This window comes from Talpa europaea, assembly GCF_964194135.1.
Source record: "Talpa europaea genome assembly, chromosome: 4".
NCBI lineage: Eukaryota > Metazoa > Chordata > Mammalia > Eulipotyphla > Talpidae > Talpa > Talpa europaea.
In genome coordinates, this window is record NC_140070.1 from 56,890,811 (window position 1) to 56,918,455 (window position 27,645).

Sequence of the window (27,645 nt, forward strand, 5' to 3'; positions counted from 1 at the left end):
ATTATTTATCACTTGTACATTTGTACCTGAATATTTCATCAACTGAAACACAAAATTAAAAAAAAATTATCATTATTCTTAGAGACAATAAGGCACAGAAATAAATATTTGCTTTAACTTTTGTCCTTTCTTTTCTTCTTCAATCTGTGTTTTAAGGCTCAGAGCAGACAATAAGAAATATCAAACAATTTTTTTACAAAAAGTTTTTCTAAATGTTTGGCCCAAAATGAAGTTGTTCTGTTGAAGTTATTTAAATATTCCTCTCATCTTCTCAAGCACAACTTCAAAGATATATTCATGTCCGTCATTCATTCCCAAAGAAAATTCAATTCCAAGAAAAGTAAAAAGCTTAGGGATCTATAAATGACACTGCAATGTATCTAGTTCCATTTTTAACAGGAAGCCCTTCATGCAAATGTGTGAGTCTCCCTGGATGCATGAAGCTCCAGCCTTTTCGTGGTGATTCAATAGAGCAATTGTACCTCAGAAATTTGCAGCCACCTCCCTAAAAGAAATGGAAAAAAAGTACATCAGCTTACTATGTTTAATTTTTAATTAGTCATAAAATTCAAATTGTACCATCAAAACCAAAATCTAAAAAAATAAAATAAAATTAAGGCAAAGGCCTCCTCATAATAGCATATTTCTTTTGAATAATGTAATAAATAAAAGCCATAATTACCTGAAAATCTTCTCCCACATTATTAAGTGCAATATTTATGGTAAACGTGGAGGCATCGTGGTGAGGACGAAGAGAACGCTGTCTATCAGGGGAGTATTTTACTACAAAATTCAATAGCGCGAAACCCTAAAAAAAGCAAAGTAAACTGATGGAGTTACTTATCAACAAAAATATAACGTAGAACATTTGTGTGAAAACAGGCCATAAGCAAGAGGAATGGGAGGATAACTACCTTCGTATAATACCCTGCAAAGACCTTCAGTGTAACTGGTGCAATAAACTCCCGGATAAAATGAAGCCATACAGTCTCCAGATCAATTTGCTTCATGTGGATATCATCAGTTGGGACATTTTCATAACCACCAGATATACGGCTATCCTAGAAACAGCATTAATGAAATCATAAAATGTGGTCCACATGCAACTCATATTTATATAGTCTCTTGGAATTTTTTCAACTGCAAGATCATAATAAACAATAAAAATAACAGTTCAATTATAGCACACCATCTGCTTTAACTGTAAAACTATCAAAAATAACTTACATGCCAGGCTTGCAAATGTATCAATAATGAAACAAGTATTACAGACTCAGTAGACTCCTTTCTTTCTTATTTAATGTGTGTGTGAGGTTTGGCTATAAAGTAAATAAAATTGATTTCTGAAGCTCTCCCTTATTCCCTAAAAAATAAATTTTTCACAGAGATCCTTCTGGAAGCTTTATTTACTGTGATGGATGATAGATTCTGCTTAGCTCCTTTTTGGATTACCTACCACTGTAGCGATCTTTCCCTGCTAGGTGTCTCACTTCTATTTTGGAGCACTGCAAAGTCCTCCCATGATCACTTTTCATTATGCTACAACTGGTGAAGTCAAGTACTTCCTCACACTTTGAACTTTTGTCTCCCTGCTCAGCTAACTAGCTGGGTGTGTAAATATTCAGAAGCAGTAATATTCCAAAATATTCCACTTAAATTCCTTGGTATTAAGGAGCTAGCATCTATGGATTTTTAGAGCAAAAAAAAAACATGTTGAATACCCACAATACTTCCTGCCAAGTCTTTAACACTGAATGTAAATGCAAAACTGAATTATGCATTCAAACACATTCCCCCTTACATTTACACACACACACAAACTTGGCAGTCAATCAGATAAAATTTTATCTTAGTATTCTCACTATAACTCCCTGTGAAAATGCAGAGAATAAAAGGTGACTTGTTGAAAAGCAATATCCCAATATTGCTTAATATTATAATAATAATGCATCTTTCCATCCCCAACCTCCAGGACACTGACCCTGAGGGACTATCAGGTCTAATTATATGCATAAATGAGAAACTGAGGCCCAGACAGGTAAAAATGTTAAATAGTTACAGAATTAGAGTGGAAACAGAGCTCTCCTGAAGTACTGGCTAGCCATTTCATTCTAGTGTAGGACTCAGAGATGTATGACAACATGGACAAATCCCCTCTGAATTCTCATAATACCTACTATTTTCCCAGCCCACATATGCACTTTAGTTTTTTTGTGTGAAATTTCAACTTACATGATGTTTTCCCCCAGACCACTTGCCATAGTTCTCCATTTCTTCCACTAATTCATCACATGCTTTTTCAGAAAATATGGGAAACCAAAAGACATCTGGACAAGGCTATAAAAGATGGCATCACCATTATGAGAATAACATTAATGACTTTTAACTAATAAATGGCATTTTGAAAATGGTAGGACAGAATACTTAATATTCACCTCACATTTTAAGAAGTTCACCCAACATTGTTGACATTATATTTACAAGCAATTCTAATAGGGTTTTCCTTTTTAACTCTCTCATACTAACTTTTTTTTTTTTAATTTAAACATCTGTGAAATCAAGATGTATTAGAGAAATGATCAGAGAGCCATTGTGATGTAACTGTAAGATCACAGTATAGGTATATGCTTGGTAAAATTTTCATTCTACCCTCATTGTATTTCTTTGTGCACAAGCACAGCAGATTTAGTTTTTGTTGCATTTGCTCAGATGACTTTTGTTAAAGTGCATTTTAAAGTGACTATTTTATTTCAAGTAACTCTATGATTTGCCACTGAAATGAAAAATTGTCACTAGGATATATGATAAACTCTTTGTTTTAACAAGTCTAATATAACTCTTCCAGCATGTTCAAGATAAAAAAAAAAATCTAAATGACTAGCAAACAATTGTCATAGTTTGGTAGTATTTTTTTTTTTCTCACAGTAAAAAAAAATAAATTTCAGACTTGAGGAAGCTTTACATTCTCTGAAATGAGGTACTAGTTGGAACACTAAAAGAGTTCATTTTTAAAAGGCCTCTCTGAACATATTCTTGGATCCCAATTTCCTTCAAATATAATCCTTCACTGAACAAATCTGGTGCCAGAGATCTGCCAATCCTTATATTAGTTGTTTCAGAGAACTATGATATTTGGGGTTGTGCTGAAAAAGAAGGTATTATATAAAAATCATTCCTAATTTCCATGCTCGCCATTTCTATAACTACCTGATCCTTGATTCTGCTGACCTAGTAATTCAGTTATATGAATTTAGTCATATGGTGTTTCACAACTTTTGCTGAAGCAGTACTGCAGTGAAGTAATCCCTTCTGGAAATCATCAAAGATGCTCTAGACATCACAGTAGTAACTCATACAAACCTGTTCAACAATATTTTCAGTGAAAATCTTTGGATAATCACGGTTTATATACTTGTCCTTCCAATCCTACAACAAAATCAAATGCACAGATTAAAACTAATTACCTTTTCAGAAATATTTTATACAAAATATAAATTATGCACATTTTAGAAATCACTAAATTTTTTAATGACTGTGTAGTGAACACAACAGGAATTCTCAGAAACCACTGTTTGTTTTTAAAATTTGCCTGACACTGTGCGTACTCATATAATTCTATGAAACATGACATTTTCATAGGTGAAGATATATACCACACGATTTTAAAACTTGAGTAATTTTTACAGTGATTAGATTTGGATGCTACAATAAATCTAATGCATATATGAAGGGGTAGTGATTTAAAGTGTAAGTCCAGGGCCTCTCTCGTGGCACAGGGGTTAAGACATAACATATGAAGAAATCCACAGCCACTGCAGCACAAGTTCGATTCCCAGCTGGCCAGAGAGAAACCCACATAGGGGACAGACCTCTCATCCACTACTCCCCTCAGCAGTATACTTCAGTCTGTCTGCCTGTTCTGTTCCCCACTCTGTCTCTGGGGAATCCACTCACACCCTGCATCTCTGGCCTATGCCCCAATTCTTGTATAAAAAAAAATTTAAAGGAGAGGGGCGGAGCAACATGGCGGGGAGGAGACGCTGCGAGTAAGATCTCCCATTAAAAAAAGTTAATAGGGAGGAAAAGCGGCAGGTCCCAGTGAGAACTGGGACACGGAAGATAAACGGACGACTCCAGCAAACTGCCCAAAGAAGAAAGTTGCCATAAAAGAGGACCAGAAGGGAGGGAAGCGCAGAACACTGCTCCCCTCCCCCGCCCACAAAGTCGGCACTCTCCGACCGGCAGAGAGGAGGGAAACAACAAACCAAAACGGCCAACAAGAACAACGGACGCAGCAAGTGGGAATGTGAGTGGAAAGGAACTATTTCAGCCACCACACCCCGTGAATGGGAGCTGTGGAGAACCCTGCAGGATCCGCCGCGGAGGTGAGCACCAGGCTCCTCCCCCAGGAGGAGACCAGCAACAGCACACAGCCCCGGCCGCCCGGTAAGCTTGTGCGGAAAGCGGCGCGCTGAAAAAGCAGACGCGGATCCGGATCGGATCGCAGCTGCCCAGGTCCCCGCGCCTGCGACCTAGGCTTGCGGGGAGATGCGCGGAGGCCCTCCCTTAGTGAGCAGGAACAAGGCGCCCAGGCAGGGGAGCTGGATTCAAAAGGCGCCATTCCCGCGCCACTGATCTGGGCTACAGCCCGCGTCCTGGAACTGAGGGCTTTGGAACTGAGACCCGGGGCATGAAATTAGGGGCATGGGTTCCCCACGACGGTGGGGCACAAGGCAGACACAGCACCCCAAAGCCGTTGAGGTGTACCCTACCATCCCCGCTCTGCTCCCTGTCCCACGGGGTGGAAAATCAGCTCCCCAAGGGCTCTAGGAGAGGCTCCTGAAGGAGCTAGTGGCCAGCTGGGGAGTTAGCCCACACCGGGCCCCTTCCGAACAAGTAGTCTGAGCCCACAGGGAGAGCGAGCACCCACAGCCGGTACAGACCAGGCGCGCAGAAGAGTGTGCCTGAGACCAGACGTGCAGGGAGTGTGTCCCACATCACCATTTTAGAACAGGGACATTTCTTCAGTAAAGACTACCTGCAGAAGGCTTCCTCAGGAGCCAGAGGTGAGCGGGGGAAGTTCGCCCACGCCAGACCCCCTCTGGCCTGCAGTCCAAGCCCAGAGGGGGAGCAGGAACCCACCGCCGGGGCAGACAAGGCGCACAGGGGAGTGTGTCCCCACATCGGCGTTTTAGAACAGGGACCTTTCTCCAGTAAAGACTGCTTGAAACTGACAGATGACTCCTGGAGGAACCAGAGGGGAGCAGAGAAGCCCACCCAAGATGCCGGCCAGTCCCAACAACACAGTGTCCCAACGCATACGGCAAATTAGAAAACAGACAGTAGGGAGGAGAAGAACCACACGCAACCTAGCAACTCTCCAGAGAAAAATCACACCACAAAAAGAAAACCAGCCCCCAGATTGCAACGACAATAACTTGGAAGAATTTCTGAGCCTTCCAGAAAGAGAATTTAAAATTGCCGTGATTAAAAAAACTGACAGAAGTCATAAAGGAAAACAATGATAAGGGAAAAATAATCAACGATCAGAAGAATGCAATTGAGTCCCTAGAGAGGGAAAACAATGGTCAGAAGAAAGAAATTGAGTCCCTAAAGAGGGAAGTAAAAGAAATGCAGGAGATCAAAGAATTAATGGAAGAACTAAAGAATTCTGGGAAAAGCAATGAAAGCAGAATAGATGAAATGGAAGAACGAATAAGTAATCTTGAAGACACAGAAATAAAAAGAACCAAAACAGAAAAGGAAAGAGAAGTACGAAGGAAAAAGTACGAGGAAAGACTTCGGGAACTATCTGACTCCATGAGGAAAGGAAATATAAGAGTTATAGGAATACCAGAAGGAGAGGAGAGAGATATAGGAACAGAGAAAATATTCAAAGAGATAATTGAAGAGAACTTCCCAAATGTGAAGAAGGAGCTGAAAATTGATATACAAGAAGCAAGAAGAACACCAAACTTCCACGACGAAAGGAAAAATACAGCAAGACACATAATAGTAAAGCTCCCAAGAATCCAGGACAAGGAAAAAATAATGAAGCTGGCAAGAGGGAAGAAACAGATAACATTCAAAGGAAAACCAATCAGGCTGACATCAGACTTCTCCGAAGAAACACTACGGGCAAGGAGAGAGTGGAGGGACATAGTCAACAGACTCCAAGAAAACAGATGCCAACCAAGAATACTCTATCCCGCAAAGCTCTCCTTCCTCTTTGAAGAAAGAATATGGACCTTCCCAGACAAACAGAAATTCCGGAATTTCATTGCAACTAAACCCCCACTCCAAAAAATACTACGAGGAGTCCTAAAGCCAGAACCTCAGAGGGACGAATAACAATGAAAGAAGGCCAAAAAAAAAAAAAAGTTATTAAAAGAATAAATAAATAAAATCAAAGGAAAGACAAACACAATGGCAAATACAGATGTTAACATATCAATATTAACTCTAAATGTAAATGGACTAAACTCTTCAATAAAAAGACACAGAGTTGCAGCCTGGATTAAGAAACAAAACCCAACCTTTTGCTGTCTCCAGGAAACACATTTAGCTACAAAAGATAAATATAGGCTCAAAGTTAAAGGATGGAAAACAATCCTACAAGCAAATGGACCAAAAAAGAAAGCAGGAACAGCTATACTTATATCAGATAAAACAGATTTCAAACTCAAAAAGATAAAAAGAGACCCCAATGGTCACTACATTATGATTAAGGGGACAATACTTCAAGAAGAAATAACACTCATTAACATATACTCACCAAACGAAGGAGCACCAAAATATATCAGACAACTGTTGTCCTCTCTGAAAACAGACATCAGAGAAAACACATACGTAGTGGGAGACTTCAACACACCACTATCAACAATGGATAGATCAACAAGACAAAAAATAAGTAAAGAAACCAAAGCTCTAAATAAGGACCTAGAGCAATTGGGCTTAACAGACATCTATAGAACACTAAACCCAAAAAAAACGGAGTACACATTTTTCTCAAGTGCACACGGATCATTCTCCAGGATTGATCACATACTGGGGCACAAGACAAACATCAACAGATACACCAAGATTGAAATCATATCAACCATCTTTTCTGACCATTAAGGCATCAAACTAGAAATAAACCATAAAAAGAAGGCAAGGAACTTTCCTACCTCATGGAGATTAAAAACCACACTACTGGAAGACCATTGGACTAATGAGGAGATCAAAGAAGAAATTAAAAAATTTTTTGAATTGAATGACAAGGTGGACACCAATATCCTAAATGTATGGGATGCAGCAAAAGCAGTAATAAGAGGAAAATATATAGCAATAGAAGCTCACATAAAGAAACAAGAAAGAACGCAAAGAAACAACCTAATCACGAAGCTCAAAGATCTAGAAAAAGAACAACAAAAAAACCCCAAAACCAGTAGAAGAAAAGAAATAATAAAAACCAAAGCAGAAATAAATGAAATTGAATCTAAAAAAACAATCCAAAAGATCAATGAAACCAAGAGCTGGCTCTTTGAAAAAATCAATAAAATAGACAAACCCCTAGCCAGGCTCACAAAGGAAAAAAGGGAGAAAGCACAAATAAACAGGATCATCAATGAAAGACCAGAAATCACAACGGACACAGCAGAAATCAAAAGAATAATCAGTAACTACTATGAACAGTTATATGGAAACAAGTTTAACAATCTAGAGGAGATGGACAAATTCCTACAACTCTACAATCACCCAAAGCTAGATAAAGAAGAAATAGAACACCTAAACAGACCAATTACAATTAGCGAAATTGAAATGGTAATCAAAAACCTCCCCAAAAACAAAAGCCCAGGACCTGATGGATTTACAAATGAATTCTACCAAACATTCAGAGACGAATTAGTGCCTATCCTTCACAAACTCTTCCAAAAAATTGAGAAGGAAGGGACAATACCAAACACGTTCTATGAAGCCAACATTACATTAATACCAAAACCGAACAAGGACAACACAAAAAAGGAAAACTACAGGCCAATCTCCCTAATGAACACTGATGCAAAAATCCTCAATAGAATTTTAGCTATCAGAATACAACAATGTATCCATAAGATAATTCACCACGACCAAGTAGGATTCATTCCAGGGACACAGGATGGTTTAACATCAGAAAATCAATCAACGTTATCCAACACATCAACAAAAAGAAATATAAAAACCATATGATAATATCAATAGATGCTGAGAAAGCTTTCAACAAAGTGCAACACCCATTCATGATAAAAGCCCTTGAAATTGTTGGGATACAAGGAACATACCTCAACATCATAAAGGCCATCTATGACAAGCCAACAGCCAGTATCATTCTCAATGGTGAAAAGCTGAAAGCAATTCCATTAAGATCTGGAACAAGACAAGGATGTCAACTCTCACCACTGCTTTTCAATATAATACTGGAAGTCCTAGCCAGGGCAATAAGACAAGAGAAAGACATCCAAGGAATCCAAATAGGAAAAGAAGAAGTCAAACTATCACTATTTGCAGACGATATGATTCTATACATAGAGAATCCCAAAAACTCCACAGAAAAGCTAATTTAACTCATCAATCAATTCAGTAAAGTGGCAGGATACAAAATCAACACGCAAAAGTCAGTAGCCTTCCTATACACAAACAATAAATCTGAAGAAGAAATCAAAAAAACCATCCCTTTTGTTATTGAAACAAAAAAAATCAAATATTTGGGAATAAATCTAACAAAAGAGGTAAAGGACCTATACAAAGAAAACTATAAAACACTGTTAAAATGAAATAGAATAAGACACAAAGAAATGGAGAGACATCCCCTGCTCATGGATTGGAAGAATAAACATTATTAAAATGGCCATCCTTCCAAAAGCAATATACAGATTCAATGCTATTCCAATCAAAATTTCAATGTCATTCTTCAAAGAAATAGAACAATTATTGATGAAATTCATATGGAATCACAAAAAAACCCGAATAGCCAAAGCTCTCCTGAAAAAAAAAGAAGGGAATGGAGGCATCACACTCCCAGACTTCAAACTATACTACAAAGCCATAATCATCAAAACTGCATGGTATTGGAACAAGAACAGACATACAGACCAATGGAATTGAATAGAAAATCCAGAAATAAACCCACAGATTTATGGTCTACTAATCTTTGACAAAGGAGCAAAGAATATGCATTGGAGCAAACAAAGTTTGTTCAATAAATGGTGCTGGGAAAACTGGGTCGCTACATGCAAAAGAATGAAGCTTGACCACTACCTCACACCATACACAAAAATCAACTCAAAATGGATTAAAGAACTAGACATAAGACCTGAAACCATAAAATATATAGAAGGAAATATAGGCAAAACACTACGTGATTTGCACATCAAATACATCTTTACAGACACATCACCCAAAGCAGTGATAGTGAAGGCAAAGATAAACAGCTGGGACTACATCAAATTAAAGAGCTTCTGCACAGCAAAAGAGACAATAACAAAAACAAAGAGAAACCCCACCAACTGGGAGAACATTTTTGCACCCAACACTAATGATAAAGGACTGATCACAAAAATCTGCAAAGAGCTGATGAGACTCAACAACAACAAAGGAAATAATCCAGTCAAAAAATGGGCAGAAGAGCTAAAAAGAAACTTCTCTGAAGAGGAAATGCAAATGGCCAACAGGCATATGAAAAAATGTTCAACATCACTTGTCATCAGGGAAATGCAAATCAAAACTACCATGAGATACCATCTTACACCAGTGAGAATGGCACATATTAAAAAAACTAGCAACAACAAATGTTGGCAAGGGTGTGGAGAAAACGGAACTCTTCTGCACTGTTGGTGGGAGTGCAAACTGGTCCAACCACTGTGGAAAGCTGTGTGGAGATTTCTGGACCTACTTATCATAGAGCTTCCATATGATCCAGCAATTCCACTCCTAGGTATTTACCCAAAGGACACAGAAACATCAATTCCAAAGAGCACCTGCACCCCTATGTTTATAGCAGCACTGTTTACAATAGCTAAGCTTTGGAAACAACCCAAATGCCCAAAAATAGATGACTGGATCAAGAAGATGTGGTACATATATACCATGGAATATTACTCAGCATTCAAAAAAGATAAACACATGCAATTTGCAGCAACATGGATGGCGCTGGAAGGGATCATGCTCAGCGAAATAAACCAAAAAGAAAAAGAAAAATACCGGATGGTCTCACTCATAGCAGGAATCTAGAAAACTTAAATAAGGGACCAGGAAATGAATAACTATAAGAAAGTGAAAATCAAAATCAACAAAAAACTATGAACCAGAGACACTTTTAGGGGTGCGGGGGCGGGAGGGGAGGGATTGGGGTTAGAATGGGGGGCTGCAATTGTATGGGGAATATAACAATAAAATTTATATAAAAAATATTTAAAAAAAATAAAGTGTAAGTCCATGAGACAGGGAGTAGGACAGCAGCACCATAGCTTATTCTGGGTAGGAGTATCTGTTTACTTTTATTTTTCATTAAATTTTTTTCTTACATAGTTGTTAATTTTTGGACAGTATATATTTCTCCTCTCAGGTGTAGTCTCCATAATTCTTCCACCGCCACAGCACCTGGGATCCATAGCCGCAGTCCCTGTGCTTACCCTTCCCTTGTCTTTACCTCTCCATGCCCTTCTCCCACCTATGCCTCAAGTCTATGATTAGCTTGCAAATTTTGTCTTTTCTCTGACCCTTTGTTCAATTTCTCTATATTCCCCATATAAGTGAAGCCATCTGATATTTATCTTTTTCCTTCTGACTTATTTTGCTTAATCCCTTCCAGTTCCATCCATGTTTCCACAAATGGTATGAGTTTATCTTGGGACTATTTGCTTAAAAGTAAAGGATAATGAACAAACTCCTGCCAACAAATAAAAACAAAAAATAAATATCAAATCAATTGACAATCATAGTTTTATATGAATTATTCTTTAACAATCTTTATTTTTTACTATATTTCTGATTAAACTTCAGCTTTTAATATGTATCAAAGAATGATCGTGGGATTACTAATACTTTCACTTTTTAGCTACTGAAATTAAGATATAAAACTGTATACTGAAAAAGAGTTCCACTTCATGCTAATTCATGAAACTGTTCTCTTTGATCAATCTCTGAGGTATAAACCACATAATAAGATACTTCAACTTTGTCAACACTGGCTAAGTAATCCTTTTCTTAGGATTTTGTCTCTTAGGTGAGACAGCCTAGGTAAGAGAAATTGCAGTGATAGGATAAATTCCCAAAGTCCTGTTTGACCATGTGAACTAAATCTTGGAATTGTGAGCCGTGTACACAATTCGGTACCCCACACAGACCATAAGATGTCTTGACTTATATATCATGAGTTACACCTTGACTAATGGTTATCTTAGAATTTCCCAGAGGGAGAAAACCTAGAGCCCATACTGCACGCTTGGAATGTAACCCATCTATGCATCCCAGGCACAGCCTAAACCAAAACAAGCTATGGCACAGCTCTCCAATTCCCCACCTCATGGACTTACCCTTTAAATACCTCCTCCTAAACCCATCCAGGGAGCGAGGTTATATTCTCCTTTCCCACACTGGCTCCCTCATTCATATGTCTCTTTAATAAAGCCTTGCCCTACAATTAGTGCTCTCTGGTGAATTTCTCCCAAGAGGACAAAGGACTCATTTTTTGTGTCAGGACCTGTAAAATGGATCAAGTGTTTTATTTAAAAATCCAGTTATATATTGAATGATTTGATCCAAAAAGGTCTCTTCATAGACCTATTTAGGTTGCTTATCAAAATCGTTAATTTTCTCTTTACAAAGTACAAATAGAGGGAGCCAACAGGAAAGAGTTGTATGGCTCAAAATAATTATAATCAAAAAATGTTTCAAAAGATATTTGTCTGAAATATATCTTTTGTGGTCACATTCAGAGAACCCCTGCTAACTTAATCATAAGGATCAAATTACTTTATTATCTCATTTTGATTGATGAGTGTTCTGATTAAAAAATGAGGGGAAATTAGTCATACGTTATGTACTTTTTCCTAAGCCTCATTACTGGTTTTTTTTTGAAAATAAAGAAATAAGCCCCTAAAATTTTACACTAAGTATTTAATATTATTTTTCATTTTAAACTATCTATCAAATAGTCAATAAACTGTGTTACTTTACCTAATATCTTTTAGGTTCTGAGTGATAATGAGAAATCATCAAATATTTGCTATGAAATATTCCTCAAAAGGTATATTGATCAAACTAATTTATGAAAGACAAAGCAAAAATATGGAACAAAAAGCAAGTCCCATTAATATCTGATACTCTCCTCACAATTACATTCTTACATTAATATCTAAAATTCAATATAATGTGGACATTGTTGTCAGGAAGCTAACATTACCCAAGAAATCAAGTAAATCTATACCTCAAAATACCAAGAAGCTTAGTACTGATGTAATATATGTAATTTCACCCAAACCATGAAGAAAAGTCTCTTTTAAATTCTGCTGCTGAGAAATATGAAGATACTGCAGCTAAAAATGGAACAAAAGAACTTTTTCAATGCAAACATGTCAAATGATACTTTTTCCCCCTTACAACAGTGTTAAGATATCATTATGGGGCCTCCCCTGTGGCGCAGCGGTTGAGCGCTGGGTTGCAAAGCTGCCTGCAGCCTCTGCAGCGCCGGTTCGATCCCCGGCTGCTCCCAGGCCACCGGAGGAGGGTCCCACATGGCGTGCAGACCTCTCCTGCCGCCCGCTGTTCCCTCAGCAGTGTACTTCGGGTCTTCTGCCTGTTCTGCTCTCTGCTCTGGCTCTGGTGAATTCTCTCACCCTCCCTCGCTTCTGACTGTACCCAGTGCTCGTATAAATAAATAAATCTTTAAAAAAAAAAAAAGATATCATTATGTTTACTGTCCTCAAATGTCAAACACTCCTACAAAATAAAAGACACTTCTAATCAGGTTGACCCAATCTTTTTAATTTATAACTTCACTGTGGCAAAGGAAAATCTTAAATAATTGTATTACAAAGATGGTTAGATGGTTATTCAAGAGAGTATTTTCTCTTGGATAAATATGCCAACTTGACTAAAGAAATTAGGACTCAGCAAGGCAAAAAAATAGTTAATCCCTGTATATTCAAATCCTTAAGGGAGATAAGTTTAGAGTCTAAAAGGAAATAGTTTCCTTAAGACTTTCTTTATATGCTGATTTCACTTAGTCAGCCATTTGTTATGGTTATCTTTGGTGCACATTCACAAAACTTTTATAAACAACACATAAAGTGCCTATAGTAAGTGTATTTTCCAAGCTAACATCTGTAATTTCCTCTTAAAAATCAGAATGTATGTCATATGTGAGCTACTTGCAAATACTTTTTCTAAAATCGTGATTAAAAATTGATGGTATCTTTGTACATATAAAACTGAAATACTGGAATAAATCAAAGATGTTGATGATTCCATCCCCATTTCAAATGCATGTTTTTTTTAAATACTATTAATCAAGTTTATAAGTATTTTGCAGATCATGTAGTTAATTTATCTTTTTAAAGATAATATAACTTAAAAAAAAAACAAACAAAAGCTTCTGACCACAGTTTCCTATTATCATCCCAATTGATTTACATCCATTTAGAGTTATGAGAAAATAAATAATAAATATAGCTGAGTATAAAATACATACCACAGGATTTTCAAAAATCTGCCAGAGGTCATTGTTATAATGGGAAGTATTATAATTGGCAGTTGATAACAGTCTTCCAAATTCATGTCTATTAGAAATGTACATAAACATACCCTAAATGCCAAAAAACATCAGTATTAACAATCTTAGAAGTACAAAAAATACATCTAACCATAGGAAAAATATACAGACAATGCAAATTTTAACTTTTATATTTAATTCATGAACATGCATTTTCATTTATCATATAAAACATGCATGATTTAAAATTAAAAAAAATAAAACTTGGTTATGTATTCAGACACCACACAAAACTAATTGATAGCACTGACACTCAACTGAAAAAAAGAAGAGGAAGAATGGACTGTTTTTGTCCCTTTCTCATTGATGCTAGATGTAGACATCTGGGGGAAAAAATTCCTGTTTAGAAGGAGAAATATTTTTGAGACACCAAAATACAATGAATTTTACCTCTTCTGGCTTTTTTTCTCTTTCAAATAAGCCAACATATTTTTAAACAAGAATTCAAGTGTCAATATTATTTCATCGGTTTATTTTAATTTTTCATCTTAATTTTTGAAATCTGACCACAGAAATTACTCATACATTATAAGGCAGCTAAAGCAATTAAGTCTTATATCCTTGCCCCCAACCAAATAAAAGTGGCAAATACCACTAAGGTTAAGAAGTTTCTTTCTGTACCTGTTTTAAATGATAAAACATTAGTTAAAAAAAAAATAAGAGTATCCAAATCGCATTTTAATCAATATGTATCTATACTTACATCTACCCCTTCTTTCCCTTAATAAAACAAAAAAATATAAACTGGAAAAGCTAGTGAAACAGTATTGGGTTAAATTTTCTCATCCATAAATATCTTAACTATAAAAAGTAAATCAGCCCAAAGAACTAAGAGTTGACTATGACACAATGTTCACCTCCAATGCACAAAGCATACACACGCATATGTACAGATTGAAAATCAATGATTACCAACATTTTACCAATCTAAGTGGAAAGGAGACTTTTGAAGAAAATTTACTGCAAGGCAATACCATATATAGTATTAATAAACAAAAATAAATAAAAGTAAATAAAAAGAACACCTTTGGGGGGCTGAGCATTTGGAATGTTTCCGGAGTAGGGGAGTCTTTTTCCCTTTGTAAAGTCTAAAATGAAGAGAAGCATTGGGTAAGTTGACCTGCAAACCCACTCTCTCAGTATTCTTAGGTAATAAAAATAGCAGCCCTGATCAAAAGCTGACATTCCAAAATGCGCTTTATAAACAACATGCAGAACAAGCAAAGCTCTCAGCGCACATAACTCCAGCCCTTTCTTTTTCTTTCTTTCTTTTTTTTGGGGGAGGGGAGTGTCAAACATAAATCCAAGCTCATTCCTTAGCAGAATTTTCATTAGACACAAAATTAAGACAAAGGAAAAAATGTGTAAGAGAGGCCATTCCAGTATGCACCACTGAGTCAAATTAGCTGAACATGAGCACAGATTACAATCACAGGTACTGAGGATATTCAATGAAAAAGTGCAGAAAGATTTGTAGGGAAACAAATATATTCAAACAATACATGCCTTATTAAAAACAAAGAAAATAATACTTGCCAATTTTTCTGATTTTCCCCAAATCTTATTTGCTTAGATAAATTTGAATAATCTCATCATTTATATGACGGAAATTTTAAAATATACTTTAAACATTTGCACATTTTGAAAAAGCAAATATTTTCTGTAGTTACTCAAGTTTTAAAATGAAAGTTGTTTTTAGAATAGCAATATATCATTAAATTCATATATATACATATATATTCTACATATCTTAATCCTTCACCCATTTTAGTGGTAAAGAAATCATCTTATTATAAGAACAATGTTAATAATGATAGAGAAAACATGGATATTTATTTCAGAACAAAAATGTGTTCTTAAATGTATAAATGATCATTTTACTTGGCCTTACCTAATTAATTTAATTAAGTCATTTTTACTGTAATTTCAAATGAAATTAAAGATGAACTCTTAAAAATGCAAAGCTGATTTGTAACAAATCCACATTTACCACTGAAATTCTAGTGTTTATGAGTTATCCTAAGCACCAAACCTAACATTTTCAAATTATGTTCTATAATTGCTCCCAAATATTCAAAACAGAACCAAAAAAATTGGCTAGTACTTACAAATTAGAAAGACAGAGATATCAAACTCACATTGACATATCAACTGTTAAAGCAAGCCATTTTATAAGGACTTTGAAGCAAGTCATCATTTTAAACCCTACCATTTCTCTAGCATTTCGGCAAAGAGCCATATCAGGATCCAATTTATCACGAACAAAATAATTCCTTTCACTCATCTCTGATCGCAGTGTCTTGCCTTTAATTAAGTACACATTAGCCATGTATGGGACATTCCATATCCCTCTAAAAGGAAAGAGAAGACATTCCAAAATACCACAAATACAAAATATTGAATGTTTTAGTATCATGTTAAAATAAATTCTTCACATGTTTATCAATTTTGTATATATGATTATTGGATTATTTAAAATTGCAAACACATTTAAGATAGCTGACAAATATATAAACACAATATACATATAATACATATGAGATTACTTGACAACTTGGTCTATACCACATTTTTATGAGCTAAATTACTATCTCCCTTGATAAACTTCAATTTTAGATTGATATTCATTGGGCATTATGGCTGTTGTCCCTCAATTTGTCATTAGAGAAAATATTGTTATACCGCAGTTTTTCCATTTAAGATTAAACAATCTGATACCAAAAATAATCACATACAACAGATGGTATGCTACAGCCAACTAACTCACCCTGGTTCCCCAGAGCTGATTTTTAGCTTCACTTTCTAAATTAATACTCGCTTATTTCACATTTGCAAATTTGAAATCAGTCATGGAAGAAGGATTTACATCACAGAAATTAGGAAACACTACAACCAGGGCACCCCCCACCCCCAAGAACTAGTTATTAAGATATTTGTCAATCATTCCCAAAATATATTCTCTTGAAATCCATTAAGCATCTCAAGTGTTTGTACAAAAATGAAGGTATGAAGAAATATGCATTGTTCGGGGCATCCCTGATGGCTTAGGGGTTAAGTCTCAGCACTGCTACCACCATGGCTTATCATGACAGCCTGGGAGCTAGCCAGGGACCTGACCCAACAGAACGCACCAGACCTCTCCTGTCTCGCCCACTGCTCTCCTTAGTGTACTTCAGTAGATCTGTCTGTTCTGTTCTTCAATCTGAAATCTCTCAGATCTCCCACCACCTCTGGCCTGCACCCCAATTTTTCTATGCAAAAATAAAATAAACCTTTAAAATATACACTGTATAGGATTTATCACTTGAATTAAAAAAGTAATCACTGGTAGATTGTGCAATGTTTCAATTTTGAAGAAAAACACAAATACATGTTTCAAAAGATGTCAAATTCCTTCATGTAGTTTTTGGATATGAAGTGTATTCCTTTATTGACTAAATCAAAAACCTCTACCATATTATTTCCCGTATATTTTAGACAACAATGACAGGAGGGTGGACAAGGACATCACCAGTGCTTAAGGCAACTTAAATGAAACATGAGTTCTCTATTCCACCTCTGCAAATGCTTATTCCAGCTATACCAAGCCGATATCAAGTGTATGGTCCATATAAATCATCCCAGTCAACAAAAGTACTTTGAAATAATAAAATTTGACCTCAGCGGTATTGTCTCAGATGTCAAGTTTCTTACCTGAAGCTAACAAAGGTCTTTCTCATATTTATATCATTTAAATTCACTATTACTATTCTCACATCTTTTACCACTCAACTGTTTAATGACAAGTATGTATGTTTTTTCCCCTAAATTTAAGTGCATATATTTCCAGTCATGAAAGAACTCAGTTCTAATTGTGGCAATATATCTCTGTCACTCACATCCATCATTTGTATGGAAAAAAGTCATACTTAATATTACTTGAGCAAAAAAAAAAAACAAACTTCAATTGCGAATATTTTAGTTAAAAACAACTGTTATTTCAGAAGTAAGTATCAATCATGGTCACATTTTATAAAAAGTATATATATTTTTAAATTCTTGAAATGGAAATCAGATATTGGTGAACAAAGTAGAATATGATCTATTTCATTTAACAAACTCCTGCAATAGAAAGTGTGGGAAGGCATTAATTATTGGTGATGTTCCTGTTTGTTTATTTATAAATTTTAAAAACTATCAAAACAACCTTCAACCTGGTCACTAAATAAATTAACTAACCTAAATTCCATTGCCCAAAGTTTTAACTAAATAATATTATTTTCCTAATAACCATAAAGTGGCTACCTATTTTCCATTAACAGTTCATTCTTTTGAACTTCAAAAAGTTTATAAAATATCAATTTGATAGTAGTATTTCAGGATCCTAAGTGATCACTGGATTTTCAAATTTCCATTAAACATAAAGAAAAGTAATAAAAAAAACACATTAATGTTAACAATGTTAATCACATTTTGGATTATAATATTTTAAATTAAACTAATAAATTAAGTCACTTACACTCTATTCCCTTGAACAATATCCACATAATCTTCAGATCGAGCATAATATCCATCAGGACTCAGTGCTCCCCAGAAGTTGGACCACAGCTTTCCATGACGAGTTACAAGAGGAGCAATGATCTTTCTAGTTAGAAAAAAATTCAAATCCAAGTAATTATGTATTTGTAAATTGCCACAGAGTTAAGTGTTCTGGGCTTAGCATGACAAAGAAAACAACAAAGCCATTCAATACACATGTAGTTAGTCTAAAAAACTAAAGGTAACATAAAGAAGGAATTTCTTTCCATTACTTCTGCTTAAATAAGTACACAATTGATGTTCAACAATGCTTCTTAGAATAAAATAACAAAGAATAAGACAAAAGTAATTAAAAATACTAATGAAAGCATAAAAATGAATTTAAGAAAAAATTATTGAAGTAATACTGGTTTACATCATAGTTTGTATTTAGGAAGTACAGGAGTCTCCATTCAGGCATTGCTAAATAACACTCCCACCACCAAAGCTCCCTTAGCCCAAATGACTTCTAAAAGTAACTTAGTTGTATCTAAAAAAAGTGAAGCTACCTTAATCATTTCAAGCATTTCAGAAATTATGTTAAATAAATCCAGTATTTTTGTCACTGGGCAGACATAATAGCCCCTGGTGCAATAAAGTATCTAATAAATATTTATTGAATTTTAAAGAAAAAATGAATGAAGATGGGCTGTAATATTTGTCAGTATGTTAGTTTTCTAAATTAAGTCCCACATTACTTTAAAGTATTACTTTTGCTTTACATATTTTAAAATAAGTTGTGTTATACCAGATAACAGTAAAATTTTTATGATCATTTAGCTAAATTAAAAAAAAAAATACAATCGAGGTAATTGCCAAGGTAACTTCTCTCTCACCACTACCAGAAAGTTGTCCCCTTGAAACAGCCCAGTTTACAATTTAAAAGATGCCAGGGAAATCTAATTTATAATCTAAAATTTACCAAGTAACCATGAAATATGAAGTTCCTCAGTATTACTTCTATTTTTTTTTTTATAGAGGCATGTTTTATTTATTTATTTGTTTGTTTGTTTTGTTTATACATGCACTGGGTACAGTCAGAAGCATGGGAGGGTGAGAGAATTCACCAGAGCCAGAGCAGGGAGCAGAGCAGGTAGAAGGACCGAAGTACACTGCTGAGGGGAGCAGCGGGCAGCAGGAGAGGTCTGTGCGCCATGTGGGACCCTCCTCCGGTGGCCGGGGAGCAGCCGGGGATCAAACCGGCGCTGCAGAGGCCGTGGGCAGCTTCGCAACCCAGCGCTCAACCGCTGCGCCACCGGGGAGGCCCAGTATTACTTCTAAAATGAACTGAACAATAGTAGTGTTCAGTTCAGGTAAGTAATTTTAAGAATAGCTCATGAAACTACTCAAGAGGAAGTATATGGACCAACAGTTCTCTATTAAAAAAAATGCAAAAACTTGTATTAGTCATGTCATTATTTCAACTAGCTTTCAGCTTAAAAAAAGCCAAATATAATAATGATATATTACACTTGTGATCATAAATAACATTAAATATATCTAATTGTATCAGGTTTTCTATTTGACTTAATTAAAACTAATTAGAATAAAAAGATTACAAACTTTGGAGACTAAGGTGTCCACACAGATGTAGAAAATGACTATCATTTGGGCCTCCCCGATGGCACAGCGGTTGAGCACTGAGCTGCGAAGCTGCCCGCAGCCTCTGCAGCGCCGGTTCGATCCCCGGCTGCTCCCCGGCCACCAGAGGAGGATCCCACATGGCGGGCAGACCTCTCCTGCCGCCCACTGCTCCCCTCAGCAGTGTACTTCGGTCCTTCTGCCTGTTCTGCTCCCCGCTCTGGCTCTGGTGAATTCTCTCACCCTCCCGCGCTTCTGACTGTACCCAGTACTTGTATAATTAAATAAACGAATGAATGGATAAATAAATAAATAAATCTTTAAAAAAAAAAAAAAAGAAAATGACTATCATTTAAAAAATAAATGTGTAAGGGATCTTAAGTAATACCTGTTTTGTTCAATCAAAATTTTTAAAGTCCTTGCATTTGTCAAAACAACATCTGCATCCACACTAAAGTAATATTCACAGTTTTCATCCTGACGGCAAAAATCCCTGCGGTTGAAAAAGAAATGAAAAAGAATTAGATAAAACAAATATTGCTGAATAAAAATGTTAACATGAAATTTATATGTAAGGCGCCTCCCTGGTGGCTCAAGGGGTTAAGACGCAACCTACGAAGCTCTCTGCAGCCTCTGCAGTACGAGTTCCATCCCCCGGCTGGCCAGGGAGCAACCCACATGGCACAGCAGACCTCTCTTGTCTCGCCCGCTGCTCCCCTCAGCAGTGCATTTCAGTCAATCTCCTGTTCTGTTCCCCATTCTGTCTCTGGTGAATACTCTCACCGCCCCGCAAGCCTTATGGACTGTACCCCAGCTCTTGTATGCATAAATAAATCAATCTTTAAAAAAAGCTTAAAAAAAAAGAAATTTATATGTAAAATAAGATTTCTCTACCATACTTTTCAAATCAAAATAGTAAGGACAAATACTGTCTTAAATTGTAAAATGGCAAGTTTATCAACACAGATGTTCATAAGTAGAGCAACACAAAAACGGTAAGCCAGGTGAAACTAATTACTTTCAGGTATTTAAAAAAATAATTCCCTCCTGTCAGAAAATGGTAATTTATAATTAAAATTTAATTTTCTCTTAAAGGGGGAATAATTTACTGAAATAAATTTACCAACAACTTTCTTCATAAATCAAAAATTTGTTGGGCCTTCCCCGGTGGCACAGTGGTTGAGCACTGGGCTGTAAGGCTGCCCACATCCTCTGCAGCACCGGGTTGATCCCCAGCCTCTGGCAAGGGTCCCACATGGTGCGCAGACCTCTCCTGCCGTGCCTGCTGTTCCCCTCAGCAGTGTATTTCATCAGTCCGCCTGTTCTGTTCCCCACTCTGGCTCTGGTGAATTCTCTCACCCTCCCACGCTTCTGACTGTACCCCAGTGCTTGTATAAATAAATAAATAAATCTTTAAATAAATAATGTGTTGCGCTCACTCACAGAGAGTGAAAAATCTTATATATCCAACCACTCAGCTTTGCATGAAACTTGGAGCTACAAATGTATAATTCTTAAGGTATTGGCACTTTTTAAAATTTATTTGCATGAAATTCTTTCCAAGGTAGTCACTTTCCTGCTTCCTAATGAGAAACTATTATGTACACATTTCTTGGTGAAGTCTATATCATTATCACAAAGAACAGTAAGGAGGACCACTCGTAACACCAATATGACACATTACGACTCCACTTATGGTTTCTGGAATTGAGCTTTCCTCTTTCCTTTTCTGAAATCCTACCCTCACTGCTGGCTCCAGTTATCATGTCCTGTTGTTGTCAGAGTCCAGCCCCATATCACATCCTTTTCCAAACAATCCATTGTCAAACACAACATTAACCAGGAAAGCTTATTAAAACTGCAAAAGTGGGCCTCCCCGGTGGCGCAGCAGTTAAGCGCTGGGTTGCGAAGCTGCCTGAAGCCTCTGCAGCACCGGTTCGATCCCCGGCTGCTCCCCGGCCACTGGAGGAGGGTCCCACAGGGCGTGCAGACTTCTCCTGCCGCCTGCTGCTCCCCTCAGCAGTGTACTTTGGTCCTTCTACCTGCTCTGCTCTCCCTCTGGCTCTGGTGAATTCTCTCACCCTCCGCGCTTCTGACTGTACCTAGTGCTTGTATAAATAAATAAACCGTTAAAAATAAATAAATAAATAAAACTGCAAAAGTTAGAGACATTTTGAATGTGAATCCAATGGATTCTCCAATGAATACGTTATGCAACTAATTAGCAGCAACATTTGTTTAATTTTTCTGAGGCATGTTTTTCTGCCACACACCTTAACCCCCATACCAGGTAATAGCTATCATTTTCAGTCCTGAACTTTCACAGCACAAGAAAGAACATCTGATGAGATGTCTCTATGACTCATTTTTCATAGTTCTTAGGCTGCAGCCTGGTATAATCACTAAATATTCACTGAATGCATGATTACTTTTACAGTACTTCAGATTTACTAGTAGTCTGTCTGAAGTATTACAGAGTCTAAAAAAAAAAAGAGCTAAACTAATTTTATGTGCATCAGTAGGTAACTAGAAATAAATAGTACCATTTCCCCCCTACACAATATGACCCACACATTTTATCACGCAACAACCTTTAGATAGTAAGCATTTAAGTCACTGCTAACACTAGTCATACTATTCACTTGCCTAAGCATGTCTTTAAATCTTGATCTGATTTTCACTTAGTAGTATTATTAAATTTGTTGACTCTTAGCCATAAAAAGAAAAGATGAATAACTTCCTTAGTCATTTTTGCAAGTAAATACATCCAAACATGAATATAGTATAGATGAGTTCACATGTGCACAGAGATATGTGTGCACACATACATGTACATACACACACATGCACACACACAAGTTAACATCCAAGTTTAAGGTACTAATTTTGAAGGATTGTGTCTTTTTTTAGTAGAAATTATTTAAATTTATCAAAACATACATTCCCATGTTTCTGGCTTCGGCTTGACTTAGATTTTCTTCTGGTCCTACTATTTTTATAGAACTGATTTCATGTTTAGCTTTATCAAAAAATGTCTTGATGTCCTTTTCATGATAAACTTCCTATAATGTATATAAAAAATTGAAAATTAGAGAAAACAGAAGGCAATAATATGACTGAAGTATTCATATGTAGGAATGGTGAAGTTGTGAATTTCACATATACATATTGAGACAAAATTATGACAATTACAGACTAAATGACAACCACATTAAACATGTTATATTTGAATATCACCTAAATGCCACATGAATAATCTCAACTACATAAAATTTAGTACTTTTTAAACAGAACGTAATTCAAAATTATTTTAACAGCTACTATACAGATCCTTGCACAGATATTCAAATATTCAATGCTATAAAATGTTTCTAACTTGAGGGATAAAATGGTTATAGCCTGAGAATTTTAGACATATGTCATAAAATATCTATTTAAAATGTCTATTAAATTTAATAGATATTAAACTTTACAAATATAAAATAATTTTATAAGGTTTTATAAAATTAATCTTTTGCTAATCTGTGAAGCTAGAGAAAAAATTAACAGTCACATACAAAATTGTGCTTTTACAAGAAAGGAGAGTTTAACAAAATTTTGCCAACAGGGAAATACAATGTGAAATTCATCACATAATAATCATCAATTAGTGAGACAGAGCTGTGCTAAAAATTCAATAGGATTAGCTGTCTCCAAGCATATGAAATGCTTCATGAAAAGCATTTCATAGCTTTTTATGTATCAAGTTCTACCAAAAATTCTGAAAGATTTTCAGTTTCTCACAAATACTTATCACATAAAAGCTATATAGACTTAACTGTTAAATAAATGAAGAGCAGATTAAAATCCCTGCCTCCTATGAAGGGAAGAAAAATATAAATAAAAGAAACAATACATAAAAACCCAAAACACTTAAATGTAATTACATGAACTACAACACATTTTACAATGCAAATGTTCAATGATTCACCCTTTTAAGTTAAATTAGCAGGTTTTCTGCAAATTTAACATATTCTCTAAAAAAGGCAAATGTTTATCTGACAGATACATTAGAAGGAAATAAAAAAACAATTGTTCAACAAAAGTATTGTGACAGGAGAGTGAAAAAGGCATCTTTTACAGTCTTTGAGTTTTTATAGCTGATATTAAATGCCAATTGTTTCTGTGGGAAAGAGTCAAGTAAAAGGAAATATACTGAAGGAAAATATCTTTAAATTTAGCTTATAAATGTGAGGTGTTTGGGAAACTGAATATTTTTGAAGGCAATGATCATATCAAAAATTTTGGGAAGAGCAAACTTTCTGAAAGTGATTTCAAGTCCTGATGTTATGGTATCAGCATAAACTGTGAATAATTTAATAACTGGTTTTACAAAAAATGAAAGAAAATAATAGCACTAGAACTAACCCTAAGGCAAAGCTTTTAGCATCCTAACTTTTGACATCTTTAGGTACTAAAAAGTCAAGAGCAGTAATAAGTTCAAAAATCATTCCCTGACTTTAACTAAGTGTATTTTTTAATACATAAATAGTAACAAATAGTTTCAAAGAGGATCAAAAACAGTTTTCACATAAAATAGTTATTTCTCAAATACTTACTTTGTTATGAATAAAGAGTTTAAGTGCTTTTTTTGGGTAATCCAGTACCAACAGTCTGTCCAGAAATCGAGGTAGAAAAGGGGTTGGTTGCTCAATGAAAACACCTATTGTTACATTTGGATAGACCTTTGTTTTGCAGTAAATAAACAAAAAGATAAATTATCATCAACGTGGTATTACTTTAACTACTATTCAAGTCTTCAAGTCTTAATCAGTACAATACAAAACACTAGAATATCTGTTCAGCATAAGCTGCCAAATTTAAATTTCTCTATAGCAGTTTTCTAACACTATAAATACATTTTCATGAACCTCAAGTGGTTTTATCCAATCATATCTTGGTATTATGAGGTAGGTTTATAAAGGAAACTCACTGTCATATTATGTGGGTATAATAAAGGATATTGTCTACTTTATTTTTCAATTCCTTCTTTATAATGCACTTAAAGAAGCTTTCATCAAATCTGAATGTATTTTGACAGCTGCATTTAAGAAACCAGAATGTTAACTGTGTTTCCCTTTTTCCCCCATGGCTTGGAAGTTCAATGCTTAATTTTTAGTTCAAATAAAGAAATCATAGCAGACTTGAGCCTTCATTTTCATCTGTGAATAGCTCCCCTAATTATTTACTGATAGTACTTTATTTTATTTTATCATCTGATATGTAAGGAAAGCTATTTTCTTTCATTTATATATTTTATATTTTATCTATTTTAAATGTTTTCCTAAATACTCTCTGGTTACATTTTAGGGGACTATTTAACCTTTCATTCATTGCATGAAAAATTCTGAAATATTCATTATATTTGTCAGTTCTCATTACAAAAACATTTTCAGAAAATGGAATGAAATTTCCTGACTTGAAAAACTTACAGTATGGAAAGACAGAAACTTAAATAAATGACCATGTAATCATATTATTACCAGAACTATATTAAAGATTTTTTTTAAGTTTTTTTTTTTTTTTTAATAGAGGCATGCTTTATTTATTTGTTTGTTTGCTGGTTTGTTTGTTTGTTTTGTTTATACATGCACTGGGTACAGTCAGAAGCGCGGGAGGGTGAGAGAATTCACCAGAGCCAGAGCGGGGAGCAGAGCAGGCAGAAGGACCGAAGTACACTGCTGAGGGGAGCAGCGGGCGGCAGGAGAGGTCTGCGCGCCATGTGGGACCCTCCTCCGGTGGCCGGGGAGCAGCAGAGGCCGCAGGCAGCTTCGCAACCCAGCGCTCAACCGCTGCGCCACCGGGGAGGCCCTATATTAAAGATTTTTTAATAATTTTTGAAACCATGTTTTAAAGCTTGAATTTAAGAATTATAGATTTAAGTTCCATGTAAGTAAATACCTCTCCCCACCTCTTCACACATTGTAACTGATATATTCCTCTTTTATCTGTTTTACAGCAGCATTTGTTTGCACTACAGTATAACTTGTACACTGTTGTACTTCTTGATCAATTCATTTACTCATCCAAATATTCATTACTAAATGATTAAACTAATATAAACTAAAGATGGGTATCCCTGGTGGTACAGGGGTTAAGTCTCGGTGTTATCAAGCTATACCACAGCCAGGGAGATAACCCACATGGCAGCAGACCTCTTCTATCTCACCTGCTGCTCCCCTCAGCAGTTTATTTCAGTAGATCTGCCTGTTCTGCTCCCTTCTCTGTCTCTGGTGAATACTCTCACCCCTGGTGACACTGGCCTACAGTCTAGTTCTTAAATACATAAATAAATAAATCTTTTTTAAAAAGTATCTATTATTTGTGTATTATTGCTGGGATGCCTGCCTTGTTAACTTATTGTCATGTTACATTTATAATCATTTAAGTGACACATTTTTGATGACTATCAACACAATCTTTGATGCTGCCATAGTTAGATATCACATATGGGGGTTAAGTCTCAGTGCTATCACCACTATGGCCTGAGTTCAGTCCCTGGCCAGGGAGCTAACTCACTTGGCACAGCAAACCTCTCCTGTCTCATCCACTGCTCCCCTCAGAAGTGTATTTCAGTCAATCTGCCTGTTCTCTCCCCTCTCTGTCTCTGGTGCATCTTCTCACCCCCTGCACCTTTGGCCTATATGCCAGTTTTTGTACTAAAGAGAAAGTATCTACCCCCTGGAATTTCTCAGTTTAGTAGGGAAAAAAGAAAATAAAAAGTGAATTACAACTCTCCTTCATATCAAGTGGGATGAAGCATTTCATAACTTCAGAGAGTACTTTATTATTCAAATTTACACATAGAAAATAGAATTCAGAGAAACTAAACAACCTGGGACACATGGATTTGTAAAGAGCTGGGTATCAACATGCTACACAGCCATTATCAATCAAAGTTAATTTTTATATACTAATGATAATAATACAACAGTTAACATTTACTGATGAGTTAGCACTTCAAATATTTATGCTTGTAAATATTATTATATATAAAATATATAAAATTTCATTTAATGCTACCAACTCTCTGGGTTATTATTTTTACATATAAAGAAATTTGCCCATGACCCACATCTAAGAACAGGTCTGACATTGTAACAACACACATAAATTTACATAATTTTGATAACATTATTAAAAGTAAAATTTTAAATCATAAAACAGTTTATCTCTATTACATAATGACACATAAAACACATGAGAAATTTATTTTTGTAATAGAATGGATATTTTCTAAGACTGTAGGAAAAAACAATCAACTGATTTACTTATCTATGAAAATAGATAAAAATTTTGAATATGAAAAATGTAATATATTTTTGTATCTTTGCACTAGGTTTATGTAACTAGAACAGTTAAAAAGTATTAACAATTCCTCCAGTATACAACACTGCTTTCTGCAAAAAAGATCAAAATTAATCTTTAAATATCCTCATGCTGCAAAAATATGGTGACATTCTTTCCAGATGGGAAACATTCAGTTTGTTATTTGAGAGAATGTCCAAAAAATCCTTATTTCAAGTAAAACTGAGCTCTATTCAGAAGTTCCTAAATGTGCAGAAGTTACTCTTTTTCCTCCTTTCTGACAGTTACAAGAATAGAAACTAATTTAGGAGTTTTAGTTACTACGGACATCCTAAAACTGCTCTCATTAATGACAGACAATTCATATA

At 35.5% G+C, this 27,645-nt stretch overlaps 1 protein-coding gene across 2 annotated transcripts in view; it reads right to left on the bottom strand.

The window, feature by feature from the left end:
• Positions 1-349: 349 nt before the first annotated feature.
• The window catches only part of PLOD2 (procollagen-lysine,2-oxoglutarate 5-dioxygenase 2), a gene marked incomplete at both ends in the record, with an annotated part of 112,596 nt that continues 85,300 nt past the window's right edge, over positions 350-27,645 (bottom strand). Inside the window, 12 exons of one of the 2 annotated variants that reach the window (XM_084231277.1) lie at positions 350-505; positions 683-808; positions 915-1,061; positions 2,233-2,337; positions 3,361-3,426; positions 13,712-13,825; positions 14,818-14,880; positions 16,002-16,143; positions 18,291-18,416; positions 20,319-20,423; positions 22,871-22,992; positions 24,529-24,654. In XM_084231277.1, coding sequence (XP_084087403.1) covers positions 350-505; positions 683-808; positions 915-1,061; positions 2,233-2,337; positions 3,361-3,426; positions 13,712-13,825; positions 14,818-14,880; positions 16,002-16,143; positions 18,291-18,416; positions 20,319-20,423; positions 22,871-22,992; positions 24,529-24,654 — 1,398 coding nt within the window. The remainder of the gene's footprint in view (positions 506-682; positions 809-914; positions 1,062-2,232; positions 2,338-3,360; positions 3,427-13,711; positions 13,826-14,817; positions 14,881-16,001; positions 16,144-18,290; positions 18,417-20,318; positions 20,424-22,870; positions 22,993-24,528; positions 24,655-27,645) is intronic. The other variant, XM_084231278.1, reaches the window with a different exon arrangement.